Source organism: Drosophila virilis, chromosome 5 (assembly GCF_030788295.1).
Source record: "Drosophila virilis strain 15010-1051.87 chromosome 5, Dvir_AGI_RSII-ME, whole genome shotgun sequence".
Taxonomy (NCBI): Eukaryota; Metazoa; Arthropoda; class Insecta; order Diptera; family Drosophilidae; genus Drosophila; species Drosophila virilis.
Genome location: NC_091547.1, coordinates 17,891,153 through 17,905,987, shown reverse-complemented (window position 1 = coordinate 17,905,987; position 14,835 = coordinate 17,891,153). Strand labels below are relative to the sequence as shown.

Sequence of the window (14,835 nt, the reverse complement as noted above, 5' to 3'; positions counted from 1 at the left end):
TATGCCTTTTATTTGTCGGGCAAATAATTACTGCAGGGGCTACGTTATGAGTTATACCCAAACCACAATCCTCAACCGCAAAGCCAGATAAGGCGGCTCAAACTAAGGACTAATATGAACTAGTTCATTTTGTCAGGATCGTTTCTATATAAGAACAACAGCTGAACTTCTCTGTTGCAGTTGCTCTTGGAATCCCAACTGAGACGCATTGTTTTAAAGATCAACTAAATAATTTATTTAAAAACAAAAAAAAAAACAATGCGTTCCGCGGGTCCCTCAGCCTTTGTGGCTGTGATTCTTATGCACAGTAAGTCTTTAAGTGAGCTATAGATATGGAAAAGTTACAACAATAGCAGTTTTATTGTTTTAAATTTTTAATAAAACTATACAAAAAGTGTATTTGATACAAATATATTGAATTGAATTGATTTAATAATTAAATGAAGATTAAGAATATATAAAATATAACTGAGAACCTCCCAATTTAGTTGGAGATTATTTTATAAATTTGTTCATTGACTTAACTAAAACATTTTAACAGTATTGGCTCAAAAATTTAATGTTAATTTTCTTTATTTAATTTCCTAATGAAATTGTCATTGTATTGTATTTATAATTGAAGGCTTTCTCGTTTCCGCAACGATTCCTGAGGAAGTAGCAGGGATCAAATGCAAGCTTCACCCTACAAACTTGTGCGACACTCTGAGGTAAGACAACTTAAAATTTTGTAAAAAACTTTTTTAATATCTCGGGTAATAGCTCCGCGTGGAGGTATGACGTTCCAAAACGACATAACTCCCCGCGGAGATATGACGTTCCAAAACGACATAACTTCCCGCGGAGATAAGACGTTCCAAAACGACATAACTCCCCGCGGAGATATGACGTTCCAAAACGACATAACTCCGCCGAAAATAGTGTCCGATTTTGGAATTTTATACAATTTTTGACTCGTAAGGATCAGTTCTATCGCTTGGCATCAAAAACAAGGAAATCCAAAATTTTGACCCAAATCGCCAAAATGGCAAATCACTTTTTTTTCAACATCGAGGTCGGTGCGAAAATCGATACTATTTTTAATATCTCGGGTAATAGCTCCGCGCGAAGTATGACGTCTGAAAACGACATAACACCCCGCGGAGATATGACGTTCCAAAACGACATAACTTCCCGCGGAGATATGACGTTCCAAAACGAAATAACTCCCCGCGGAGATATGACGTTCCAAAACGACATAACTCCGCGCGGAGGTATGACGTTCCAAAACGACATAACTCCCCGCGGAGATATGACGTTCCAAAACGACATAACTCCCCGCGGAGATATGACGTTCCAAAACGACATAACTCCCCGCGGAGATATGACGTTCCAAAACGACATAACTCCGACGAAAATAATGTCCGATTTTGGAATTTTATACAATTTTTGACTCGTAAGATCAGTTCTATCGATTGGCATCACAAACAAGGAAATTCAAAATTTTGGGTTAAATCGCAAAATTTGGCAATCGGTTACCTCACGTTTTTTTTTTTTTAAATAGAGGTCGGTGCGAAAATCGAAACTTTCTTACTATCTCGGGTAATAGCTCCGCGCGGAGGGATGACGTTCCAAAACGACATAGCTCCGCGCGGAGGTATGGCGTTCCAAAATGACATAACTCCCCGCGGAGATATGACGTTCCAAAACGACATAACTCCCCGCGGAGATATGACGTTCCAAAACGACATAACTTCCCGCGGAGATATGACGTTCCAAAACGACATAACTCCCCGCGGAGATATGACGTTCCAAAACGACATAACTCCGCCGAAAATAATGTCCGATTTTGGAATTTTATACAATTTTTGACTCGTAAGGATCAGTTCTATCGATTGGCATCAAAAACAAAGAAATCCAAAATTTTGACCCAAATCGCCAAAATGGCAAGGGGTTACATCACGTTATTTTTTTGTAATAGAGGTCGATGCGAAAATCGAAACTTTTTTATTATCTCGGATAATAGCTCCGCGCGGAGGGTTGACGTTCCAAAACGACATAACTCCCCGCGGAGATATGACGTTCCAGAACGACATAACTCCCCGCGGAGAAATGACGTTCCAAAACGACATAACTCCGCCGAAAATAGTGTCCGATTTTGGAATTTTATACAATTTTTGACTCGTAAGGATCAGTTCTATCGATTGGCATCAAAAACAAGGAAATCCAAAATTTTGACCCAAATCGCCAAAATGGCAAATCACTTTTTTTTCAACATCGAGGTCGGTGCGAAAATCGATACTTTTTTTAATATCTCGGGTAATAGCTCCGCGCGGAGGTATGACGTTCCAAAACGACATAACTTCCCGCGGAGATATGACGTTCCAAAACGACATAACTCCCCGCGGAGATATGACGTTCCAAAACGACATAACTCCGCCGAAAATAGTGTCCGATTTTGGAATTTTATACAATGTTTGACTCGTAAGGATCAGTTCTATCGATTGGAATCAAAAACAAGGAAATCCAAAATTTTGACCCAAATCGCCAAAATGGCAAATCACTTTTTTTTCAACATCGAGGTCGGTGCGAAAATCGTTACTTTTTTGAATATCTCGGGTAATAGCTCCGCGCGGAGGTATGACGTTCCAAAACGACATAACTTCCCGCGGAGGTATGACGTTCCAAAACGACATAACTTCCCGCGGAGATATGACGTTCCAAAACGACATAACTCCCCGCGGAGATATGACGTTCCAGAACGACATAACTCCCCGCGGAGAAATGACGTTCCAAAACGACATAACTCCGCCGAAAATAGTGTCCGATTTTGGAATTTTATACAATTTTTGACTCGTAAGGATCAGTTCTATCGATTGGCATCAAAAACAAGGAAATCCAAAATTTTGACCCAAATCGCCAAAATGGCAAGGGGTTACATCACGTTTTTTTTTTGTAATAGAGGTCGATGCGAAAATCGAAACTTTTTTATTATCTCGGATAATAGCTCCGCGCGGAGGTATGACGTTCCAAAACGACATAACTCCGCGCGGAGGTATGACGTTCCAAAACGACATAACTCCCCGCGGAGATATGACGTTCCAAAACGACATAACTTCCCGCGGAGATATGACGTTCCAAAACGACATAGCTCCCGCGGAGATATGACGCTCCAAAACGACATAACTCCCCGCGAAGATATGACGTTCCAAAACGACATAACTCCGCCGAAAATAGTGTCCGATTTTGGAATTTTATACAATTTTTGACTCGTAAATATCAGTTTTATCGATTGGCATCAAAAACAAGGAAATCGAAAATTTTGACCCAAATCGCCAAAATGGCAAATCACTTTTTTTTCAACATCGAGGTCGGTGCGAAAATCGATACTTTTTTTAATATCTCGGGTAATAGCTCCGCGCGGAGGTATGACGTTCCAAAACGACATAACTTCCCGCGGAGATATGACGTTCCAAAACGACATAACTCCCCGCGGAGATATGACGTTCCAAAACGACATAACTCCGCGAAAAATAGTGTCCGATTTTGGAATTTTATACAATGTTTGAATCGTAAGGATCAGTTCTATCGATTGGCATCAAAAACAAGGAAATCCAAAATTTTGACCCAAATCGCCAAAATGGCAAATCAATTTTTTTTCAACATCGAGGTCGGTGCGAAAATCGATACTTTTTTTAATATCTCGGGTAATAGCTCCGCGCGGAGGTATGACGTTCCAAAACGACATAACTTCCCGCGGAGGTATGACGTTCCAAAACGACATAACTCCCCGCGGAGACGTTCCAAAACGACATAACTTCCCGCGGAGATATGACGTTCCAAATCGACATAACTCCGCGCGGAGGTATGACGTTCCAAAACGACATAACTCCGCGCGGAGGTATGACGTTCCAAAACGACATAACTCCCCGCGGAGATGTGACGTTCCAAAACGACATAACTTCCCGCGGAGATATGACGTTCCAAAACGACATAACGCCGCGAAAAATAGTGTCCGATTTTGGAATTTTATAAAATTTTTGACTCGTAAGGATCAGTTCTATCGATTGGCATCAAAAACAGGGGAAATCCAAAATTTTGACCCAAATCACCAAAATAGCAAATCACTTTGTTTTCAACATCGAGGTCGGTGTGAAAATCGAAACAGTATTTATTTCAAGTTTCAAATCACATAAATTTATATTTGTGTAAATTTGGACTTCATCTAAACTTAAAACCTATTAGTAAGGATTAATATGCATCAAATTGTTTTTTTTTTTATATGCCTGTAGAGGGTATTATAATTGCGTCACGAAATGTGTATCGCATAGAGAGAGCATTCTCCAATCTCATAATTTACATATGCATCACACATGCTCACTTGCAATAGGGAAATGCACACAAAGGTATATAATATTCGGCGTCGAATTTATCGTTACTTTCTCGTTTCAATATAAAAATAGTCAAAGTCCTGATTTGATTGTATTCGTAATAATGGTAAATATCAATAGAATTTCTGCAGTGTTTTTTTTCTATTTCATTCACCGCAACGTCGATTAATCGTAAGTTAATTTAAATTTTATTTATTCTGCGGCGGTTTACAGTAATTATGTGGTTGGACCCACATTTTGTTGCATTTTATTAATAACAAGCACCTACTCATTGGGATTAATAATAGGGCCAGAGCACATTAAAACACACATTTATAGCAGCTAATCGAAGCAATTGCAAAATTGAAAAATAAAATGATTTCATACTTAACTGAATTCTATATTATATTATAGAATTCAGCCCGATCAGCTAACCTGCACCACCTGCAACCTGCTCATGCTGGCTTATAAGAAAGAGTTTGACTCCACCACCCGGGCGGACATGATTGAAAAACTGCTGCACACCTGCTACAGCCTTCACAGCCTGTCGGACACCTGCGCCAACATTGTCTCCAACTACTTTGATGACTTCTATGAGCTGGCAAAGCAGCATCTTCAGTCGAACGACATTTGCCAAGTCGTAAGCATGTGTGCGAATGCCGAGAGTACACCAGAGGCGTTGGCTCCTCCAGCGATCAAAAGCGATCAGTTCTACTGTGGCCAGTGCAAGCAATTGGTGCAACATTTGCGTGAATCCCTGTTGCACAATACAACTGAGGCGCAGTTTAGGCAAAAGCTGGATGGTTACTGCAAAAAAACGCGCGGCTTCAAGAACGAGTGTCTGACGGTTGTAGATCAGTTCTATCATATTATCTACAGTATCTTGAAAAGTAAACTGGATGCCGATAGCGTTTGCTCGTTCATCAATGTCTGCCACGAGCATAAGAAACTGCAGGAGGAAACAGAAAGTCTGCAACTAATTGACACCAACGACGAATTGGAATCCAGTATTGAGCCGCAACTACCCCAGTGTTTCGCATGCAAAAGTGCTTTTAGGATTGTCAAGAAACTGATTCGTTCCAACATCAGCAATGAGAAGCTCAAGAACGCCATGAATCAAGCCTGCAACAAGGTGGGAAAACTGTCAAACAAATGTCACGGAGTGATCGACAGGCACGGAGATCAAATGGCACGCTTTGCAAGGAATCCCAGAGTAATATGCGCCCTGATAGGCATGTGTTTTCCTATTGGACAACAAGATATCCAACTAGCACCAGTCGAATTGGAAGTCGAGCTTTTAGTTGGCGATGCCAATAAGAGCGAGCAGCTGCAATTGACCGCTGATATTGAGGACAAGCAATCGATTAATTGTCAGCTCTGCAAAAAGGTGTTCAAGACTCTGCATAAAATGGTTGAGCATCATCAGGATATCAAACTGGCCATGGATCGCGTGTGTCACGTGCTAAAGGAACAGAATCTGATGAATGAATGCCAGAATATTATAAAGCAGCACGCCGATATGATCATTGATCTAATAAAAAAGAATGTGCCACGCCAGCAAATATGCAGAGCCCTTAACAAGTGCCTCATATACGAGACAGAGGACCGTAAGTCTGCGCACTCATATTCAACTGATAAACTGATTAACTGCATTTGTAAGCTATTTTTTCTCTTTGCCAGTTTTTGATATTCAAGAGCAACTAGACGATCATTACCAGCTCGAAATCGACGATGAGCAGCATGATCTGTTCGCACTCGAAGAACCTTTAACAGCCGTTGAACTTATATCCAAAGGCTCGCCCAAATGTGCTGTTTGCAAGACGGCAATTAAGGCCTTGCAGCATATGGTGCATCACCATGAGGACAAGGGTGAAATCACAAAGGCTTTGGGCCATGTTTGTCACAGGATGGGAAAACTGCAACATGCCTGCGAAAGTGTGGTCAACAATCATGGCGCTCAGATAGTCGATCTTATGACGAAGCATATGTCAGCTGAATTAATCTGCAAGGCGATCCACGTGTGCCACTTCTCGGCAACCGAAGAGGATTGTAAGTAACTAGAAAGTAAGCTCCGAAGACTAATTTACACACTCTTTTCCGCGAATAACTAGATGTAATTGATGAGACAGTGGAAGAGGAAGAGGTGATTCCGTCAGAGCTGGAGGAACCCCAGCTAGCTACTAATGTTGGCTTTAAAGGATCGCCCAAATGCGCCCTCTGCAGAGCTACGATGAAAGCTTTGCAACATATAATACGCAAAGGTGGAGATAGTGGTAGTATTGAGAAAGCTTTACAGAAAGTCTGCCATACGATGGGAAAACTCAAGGGCAGATGCACGAAAATGGTGCAAAAACACGGCCATAAAATTGTTGATCTAATGACAAAGAAGACGGCGGGCCACAAGATATGCACGTTGATTGGCATGTGCCATAAGTCTGTCTCAGTAGAAGATTGTAAGTATTAAATAATGCGACCCACAAAACTATATTAATCAGTCCCTGTTTCATCTTTAGTGGAAGCTGACAATGAGGAACAGATAGAATACTTCGAGAATTGTTAGTATCAAATATAATCAAACTCAGACAGCTAACCAACTTTATCTATTAACTCGTAGTTGATATCCTCGATGCGCTCCTCAAAGAGGAGACGGATCTGTCCCCTCTGGAAGTATCCAAAGGCTCGCCCAAATGTGCTGTTTGCAAGACGGCAATTAAGGCCTTGCAGCATATGGTGCAACACCATGAGGACAAAGGTGAAATCACGAAGGCCTTGGGCCATGTTTGTCACAGGATGGGAAAACTGCAACATGCCTGCGAAAGTGTGGTCAACAATCATGGCGCTCAGATAGTCGATCTCATGGCAAAACATATGTCAGCTGAATTAATCTGCAAGGCGATCCACGTGTGCCACCTCTCGACTGCAAGAGACGAAGATTGTGAGTATATAGAAAATAATTTCTTTTGCCATTTATTTACCGCTTTCCGATATTCACAACTGTTTGCCAGCTGAAATTGCTGAGACAATGCTCGAGGAACAAATCGATCAGTCCGAGGCCTTGGAATTGGTTCAGTTAGCCGAGGGCCCCGTCTGCATATTTTGCGAGCTGTTCATATCCAAGTTTAAGACAAGCGTGAATTCCAAGGAGAAGCAGACTCATTTCATAAAGGAAATTCTGACCAGCTGCGATCAACTGCCCTCTATGTTCCGTAAAGAATGCCATGACATCGCCGTACGTTTTGGCCCATTAGCTTTGGATATGTTGGGCAGTGTTTCGCCACAGGAAGCATGTCGTCTAGTTCATTTCTGCTTCAGCGAGGAGGAATACAATGCATTTGTGGCGCTGGTACAGGCCAAGCTGGAGAGTTCACAGCTGGCCCAGCCGGAGCAAGGACCGATCTGCATAATATGCGAGCTGCTTGTGACTAGATTCGAGAAGCTGCTGGACACCAAAGCCAAACGGGCCCACATACTGCATTCATTTCTTGTGACCTGTGATTATATGCCCCATTTTATCCGAAATCCATGCCACAGCCTAATTTATGGCTACGGTGCCGCCGCCTTAGATCTAATTAGCAAAGTGAAGCCCGAGGATGTGTGCAATCACCTGCCGCGATGCTCCAGTCAAACGATCCAAGATAGCAATGAAAATATTGCACAATAACTTAACAATAAGATAACCAATATTCCTAATATTTCCATTAACAACATATTTTTTATACTTTCTAAATACCATGCACATATTACCTTTTTATATATATCTACACGCTTTAATAAAAAATAATCTCCTAAAAATTGAAGTATCTAATATGATTGAAATATCGGGCAATTGGATGGAGTCCTTGTTATTTTTTACCAGTTCACAGAAAATTTGCGAGAGCTGTTTTTTGAATGTCTGCGATATATTTGATATTCCCTCTCTATAATGATACTGTTAGGGCTGTTCATTCTAACTGACAGAATCTTAATGTCTCATCGATCCCAATATTAGGGATGTACCATGCTTAGCAAAGTCTGCGTAACTTGAAAATTTCTTTTAAATAATGCACTTTCCGGAGATATCTCTTTTGCGAACACACTTAGCGTAGCCTATAAATATTTGAATATGAATATTTTCACTATTTCTAGATGACTTTCTTAGACTTACAAAATAAAACTGAACTTTAATTAAATTTTCGTTACGCTTAACAATTTATTTTAACATAGGTTATATTATTTTACACAACTTTTTTCGTATTATAAAAAATGACTTAATTTTAAAATTAAAAACTAATTTAGCTAGACGACGATTTAGGGTTCGATCTTTTTTAGCTTTTCAACTGCCATTTAAAATATGTATAAATTCTATTATGTAATTGTGGATGAAATTTTGTTATCTCACGCAGATAATTTGTAGCGTTCATAATTGTTAAAATATTATATAGTTGTATATACTACATTTATATATGCATACATATGTCTTGTATGTATTTATGTATATCAGTGACTTCTACTAAGGATAATTAGTGTGTTGTATATAAGTATGTTGCATGCGTGTGCAAAAACAGAACTACAAACGTATTGTACAGTACAAATGTATAAAATGGAGAAAAAAAAAATAATAATTATGTATATATAATCAGATATATAGATTAACCGCAAGTCTCGCTTGAATCTCAATTCACAAAGTAAACGTAAAAAATTAACGAATTAGTATTAGGCATTAGCAGATATAGCGACCTGACAAAGTCATCTAAATTTAATCATCTGCTACCAGAATTTGCAATATTAGCACGCTCCTTTTAAAAGTCCATTGCCGCTGCTTCTGCTGCTGCCTCAGTAGTCAATGCTGCTGCCGCCGTTTTGTTGCATGCGCACGGAGCGACGTCGCGTCAGAATGCGTGCTGGTCCTGCTGGTGTGCCTTCGGTGATGGCCTCCGCAATGAGTGGAACCGGTGGATCCAAAACATTTGCAGCCGTCATAGCTGCTGCGAATTCCTCGCTGGCCATGCCAGCTACCGCATTGTCCAGTACCAGGGGCGTCGGTGTGATCAGACCAAGACTCTGCTCGCCCTCCAGCTGTGAGCTGCGTCGCGTGGATATGCCGCGCAGCTTCGACTTTTTCGGTGGTAGCGTACGTGGAGCACTAACCTCACGCATGACGGGCACCGTAGCCGTCTCCTGTACGCACGTTAACGTGGCGCTCTCCTCTTCGTAGTTGCGTTTGCGCGCCAAACGCGCAGCGGCTGCTCCATTTTTGCTGCCATTGCTATTGCTGCCTTCGTCGGCTGGCATGATGAGCTCTGGGGCCACAGTCTGTTGTTCGTTGTTGTTGTTGTTGTTTCCGTTAAAATAATCAGCAGGGTGTGTTGTTGTTATTGCTGTGCTAACTGTTGTCTCCAGGCAGGCATTCTCTTCAATGGTCTCCAATTTGGGGCCGCTGCTACTGCTGCTGATGGACTGTTGAAACGGGTTGTTGTTGCTGCTTTGCCCATTTGTGGCTGGCGTCGGTGTTGTTGTCGCATTGTCAATGCTCTCCTTTGGACTGTTGCCACTGCTGGCCTGTCGAAGTTGCGTATTTTCCTTTTCTAGCGTCTGTATGCGATCACGCGTTGTCTTTAATTCTTGCTGCAAAAACAATATAGTGCTTTGCATGCCCTCCACATCCTCATCGATCTCCTGCAGAAAGTCATCGAGCTCTGTGAACAAAAACACATGTTCATATATCTATATATAGTGCTGTTCAATGGATTATAATACCTGACTGAGATTTCTTGACCTCCTCGCTAAAGCTTTTTTGCATTGCCAATTCAGTCTCTAGCTTTGCTAGTCGCCCATTGGATGTCATCTTGCCCAGCTCTTCGTTTTCCTGATACAATAGACGGCACTTGGCCATGAGGCGTTTACCCGTATTTGAGTCCGGCGTAAATTTCCAAGCGGAAAGTTCATTTTGCGTCTCCTCCAGCTTAGCCTTGGTGGCTTTTAGCTCCTTTTTGAGACGCTCAAAGAGCAAATTTACAGCCGGATCGAGTAGAGCCGTGCGCAAGGCTAAGGCTGTGGGCGCCTGCTGTGCCTTGTACTCCGCAATTTGACTCTGTGTTGGAGTGTAAAAGTGTACATATGAGTACCCCTAGTGCCATTGTCAGATGTACTCAAAAATTACCACATAATCCTGAAACTCTTGCTCTTTGTTGGCCAGACGCCGCATGAGAATCTTTTCGCGTCGCTGTGCGTCGGCGCATTGCAGTCCCAGACGCGTCTGCTCCAACTTGAGGCTCTCGATTTCATCTGAAGGGACGAACGCACGAATTAGAGATTAAAGCAAAACAGAGATAGAGTGTTAGTAAACGTCACAGCACCCAGGACACAGGGCTGTAGTCAACAATCGATCGAGTAGAATAAAAAGCAGCAAACAGCAAACGCAATGGTCAGTGGGCGGCGAGGCAGACATCAGCAGATGCTTCCCCACCGCCACGATACAAATTTACAAGTTCTTTAAGGGCAATATATATAGTACTTGGTTGCACAACCTGGTGTGTTGTGAATACTGGTTGTAGTTTGTAGGTAGATACATAATTTTTTTTTTTTTTTTGTAAAAGAATTTTTATATATTTTTTTTTGTTTGTAATTGAACTTAATACGAAATCATACCAATGCGTTGCAATCATTCGTGTAAGTTCGTGACATTATTTTGCGCTGTTGTTGCGGCTGTTGTTGTTGCGCTCTCGCTGTTGTTGTTGTAGCTGCTGTTGTTGTCGTAGTTGCTGCTGCTGCTACCGCTGCTGTCGTCGGATTTGGTTGTTGCCACGAACGTTGCACTTGCACACGTTATTTCTTGCACTAATTTTTGCTTCGAGATTGCGAGGCTCATGAGATTTGCCTCAACATTTGCTCAACACTTGCTTGCACTTTTATATTGCTTGCTTAATTTAACATTTGCATTTGCATTTGCATTTGATTTTGCTTTTGCTTATTGCTTGCTTTATAGAGAAGACACACTGTGGAAACAACAAACGTTTTGAAAATTTTGTTGCAAAACTGAAAAATATTTAGAAAAACACTTGCAAAAAACTCGACGCGCGCACTTTGCTTTCAAAAAGCTCATACAAACATCAACATCAACATTATTTTCTGGCATTTTCGAACACTCTTTTTTCTCTCGTTAGCTCAGAAGCTCTCATAACAAAGTTCAACGACTTTCATTTCATTTCATATTTTTCTTGTGCAAACTCACAAGTTATTATTTATATGCATTTATTTCTTATATTTATTTATATATATATATATGCATAAATTGCTATTTAGCTGCGGTAATTACGTTTTATTTTCGTGTTATTTCTGCGTACGCAAACAAACCGAGCGCCGTTATAACGTGTGCGTGTGAGTGTAAGCGTGTGTAAATCCATTTGTTTGTCGTGTGCGAGCTTGTGTTTGTGTGTGTTTGTGTTAATTGACAAACGCAAACAACAGTTTGGCCTATATGCTAATCAGGGATGGAGCACTAAATGTATTACCCAGCACTGTTCTTTTTTTGGAATGTTATTTTAAGCTCCTTGATTAAACATTTCCATTAAATAAAATACTGTGTATGGAGATAACTCGTTAAAGCTGTTCGTGTTCTTACAAGAATCGAATTTTCAATCTGATTTGCAATATATGTATAACAAATGTTTATCCAGCCCTGACATATAAACCATTAAATAACAGGGGACAATTAAACAATTAACTACATCAACACAGACGCCTGTCTGGGCAAAACGATTTTAATGCCTTTTTTGCCCTACAATAAATTTGATTCGACATATGTATTATCTTATCTCTCGCTGGAAAAATCAACAAAAACTCGCACACACACACACACACACGAACACACGATAATTTAGCCCGCGCTTTGTTGCGTTATTTATTTATTTATTTGTACGTATTCAATTTCTTTTGTGAAATTTTGGTATCGATTTATTGTGTTATTTATTTATATATATTCAATTGATTTTGTGGAATTTTGTGTAGATTTATTTTGTTATTTATTTATTTATATATATATATATATATATATATATATATTATGAATAATTTTGTGAATTTTTGTATTGGCTTTTTTAGTTCATTTGGGCCATTATTTGCATTACATTCTTAACACTGGCAAAGTTCTTGGCTTGATAACACAAAAACTGAAGAGAAATATTTTTGTAATTTCTATATTTTAAAATATATATGTTTTATATACATTATATACCATTTTATGCACTCTTTCATCATTTGATTTATTTATTTTTTCATGTTTTATTTTTTTAGCTTTAGCTCATTTGTTGCGTGGAGAATTTAAGCCGTGTAAACAGTGTTGGAGCGTGACAAAAGGGGGGCATCGAAAGGCAGTGGGAATGAAATAGGGGGAGGCATAGAGAAAGAGAGAGAGAGAAAAGGTGAGCAGGGCAAAAAGGGGAGGGGCACGAGCGCGCAGGGGCACGTAGACAAAACGACAACGTGAGCAACGTTGGCAACGAAATTGGCCAAAAAAACGAAAAACTGTACACACGGCAGAAACTCTTGAGACGACGACGAGGGCGAAGACGAAGGCGAAGACGTAGACGAAGTAGAGAAATTTGATCAACTTTTGGCATTTTGTACACTTGTTACACACAATTTTGCTTAAATACTGTTCATATTTGTGATTATGCATTTATATTATGCACACATATATTTAGCTATCTTTTTTTTTTTTTTAACTGTTCTTTGCACACAACACTTTGCAACACTTTTTTTTTTTAATTTTTTATTAATGCATTGATTTGCTATGATTGCTTTATATTATTTAGATAAATTAGTTCGATTTGCACACACTGGTGAAGGTTAAACACTTGCTGTTTCTTTTGATTATTAGAATAAGAAATAACTTATTAACTAAACAAAACGCTGAAAGTCTTCAAAGAGTGTTCGCTTCAATTATCAAAAGTTCGATTTTGTATAAACCAAAAAACAAGGCACACGTGGAGTTCTTTTTTGTTTTAGTGTTTTTCATATAAAACGCATTTTTGCACAAAAATAACTCAAACTTAGGCCATGGAAATGCCTTACAAAAATGCAACAACCTCTCATCAAATGTTTAAGGTGCGCGAAATAACAAAACATATTCGTATTTTTATTTTTTTTTTTTTTTGTGATACACAAACTGTTATTTACGCACCTTAAACACATTTGCAAATTGAACATTTTGATAAAAAAAAAAAAAAATCGGAAACTAAACAAATTATACAATTTACACAAATGTACACTGTTTGTTGTTGTTTGTTTTCTTGTTTTCGTTTACATACCAGATATATATAAATATATATCATTTCATATATATCTACATATATATATATATATATTTATATATTATACAGCATGTATATATAATATGCTTACAATTTGCTTTGCATATTTATGCGTAAATAATAATTTAATACCTTCGAGCAAACGACGCTGTTCTGCTGCGGCGGCAGCTTCGGCAACAGCGGCATCATGTTGTTGTTGTTGTTGTTGCTGCTGTTGCTGCTGCGGTTGTTGTTGTTGTTGTTGCTGTTCTGGTTGTGGGTGATGGTGGTGTCGATGCTGTTGTTGCTGCTGTTGCTGTTGCTGTTGCTCCTGTGTTTGTTGCGCTTGCGTTGATGTCGTATGATGATGATGATGATGGTGATGATGATGATGCGGCTGCTGCTGCTGTTGCTGCTGCGACGTTGGCAACTCTTCGAAGCCAGACGGCGTCGGCGATGCCGGGCCAGACGGGCCCATATTATTAACTGCGCCAACACCAGCGCTACCCCCACCAACACCACCAGCAGCCACGCCGCCGGTGCCGCTATTGCTGTTGCTGTTGCTGTTACTGTTGCTGTTGCTATTGCTGCTATTGTTGCTGATCATGTGCAAATTTTGATCATATTTTGTAGACATTTTATCGTAACTGTTCATCAAGGGTCTCTGATCGTCCATAGTCATTGCAGCGACACTCATAACTCAATAAAAAGCTCTAGTTGGTCCTTTGCTTTCCTCGATTTTCATATGGCATGTACACACTGGAACCAAACACACAAAAAACTCGCTGCTCGCGATGCTCACTGCCAGCGGAGCACCTTTTACGCTCTCGCACACGCACGCTTTATATGTGTGTGGGCCTGCCTGCCTGCTCACCAATACCAATGCTAAACTATGCTGTAGACGACGCGAGGCAAGCGAAAATTTTTTTTGTATTTTCGTTGCTACTTTTCAGTGGCAAAATTTGCGTACTTTTTGCGTATTTTCAGCGTTGAATTATTGATTAATTGCTATATTGTTCATTTATGCGCACTTTATCAATATTTTTATATGGTTTAAATCACTTTTATTACGTTTATTTAATAAATTCTCTTGGAGCCGTCGATATCATTAGTTAGCTAAAAACGTATGGTCAGCGTTGCCATATGGTCGTCAAGTCAAATTCAATATGGTGGACAAGCACGCGATATAATACCAAAAATAAATGGTCACCCCAATCCAA

The 14,835-nt window shown here is 40.0% G+C and overlaps 2 protein-coding genes across 3 annotated transcripts; one reads left to right on the top strand and one right to left on the bottom strand.

Moving 5' to 3' along the window:
• Positions 1–172: 172 nt before the first annotated feature.
• On the top strand, positions 173–8,143 carry LOC6624833 (uncharacterized). Its single transcript, XM_002049505.4, has 8 exons — positions 173–307; positions 623–707; positions 4,761–5,953; positions 6,027–6,395; positions 6,458–6,799; positions 6,860–6,901; positions 6,961–7,281; positions 7,352–8,143. Exons 1-8 carry the CDS (start codon positions 259–261, stop codon positions 8,005–8,007), a joined length of 3,057 nt encoding a protein of 1,018 aa, XP_002049541.2. The 5' UTR covers positions 173–258; the 3' UTR covers positions 8,008–8,143.
• fl(2)d (female lethal d) lies at positions 7,965–14,745 on the bottom strand. Of its 2 annotated transcripts, none has more exons than XM_032436830.2 (4): positions 13,769–14,745; positions 10,486–10,610; positions 10,083–10,416; positions 7,965–10,021 (listed from the first exon to the last, which is right to left on the bottom strand). In XM_032436830.2, exons 1-4 carry the CDS (start codon positions 14,310–14,312, stop codon positions 9,159–9,161), a joined length of 1,866 nt encoding a protein of 621 aa, XP_032292721.1. In that variant the 5' UTR covers positions 14,313–14,745; the 3' UTR covers positions 7,965–9,158. The 2 variants fall into 2 exon arrangements, with proteins under 2 accessions (XP_032292721.1, XP_032292722.1); XM_032436831.2 differs by lacking the exon at positions 13,769–14,745 and adding an exon at positions 10,974–11,320.
• Positions 14,746–14,835: the final 90 nt, after the last annotated feature.

What these genes read in the sequence shown, in the direction of transcription:
- LOC6624833 (XM_002049505.4), top strand. Translation starts at nt 259, where the DNA reads ATGCGTTCCGCGGGTCCCTCAGCCTTTGTGGCTGTGATTCTTATGCAC. An exon ending in AACTTGTGCGACACTCTGAG is followed by an intron (nt 708 to 4,760) that starts GTAAGACAACTT and finishes ATTATATTATAG; the next exon opens with AATTCAGCCCGATCAGCTAA. An exon ending in GTCTGTCTCAGTAGAAGATT is followed by an intron (nt 6,800 to 6,859) that starts GTAAGTATTAAA and finishes TTTCATCTTTAG; the next exon opens with TGGAAGCTGACAATGAGGAA.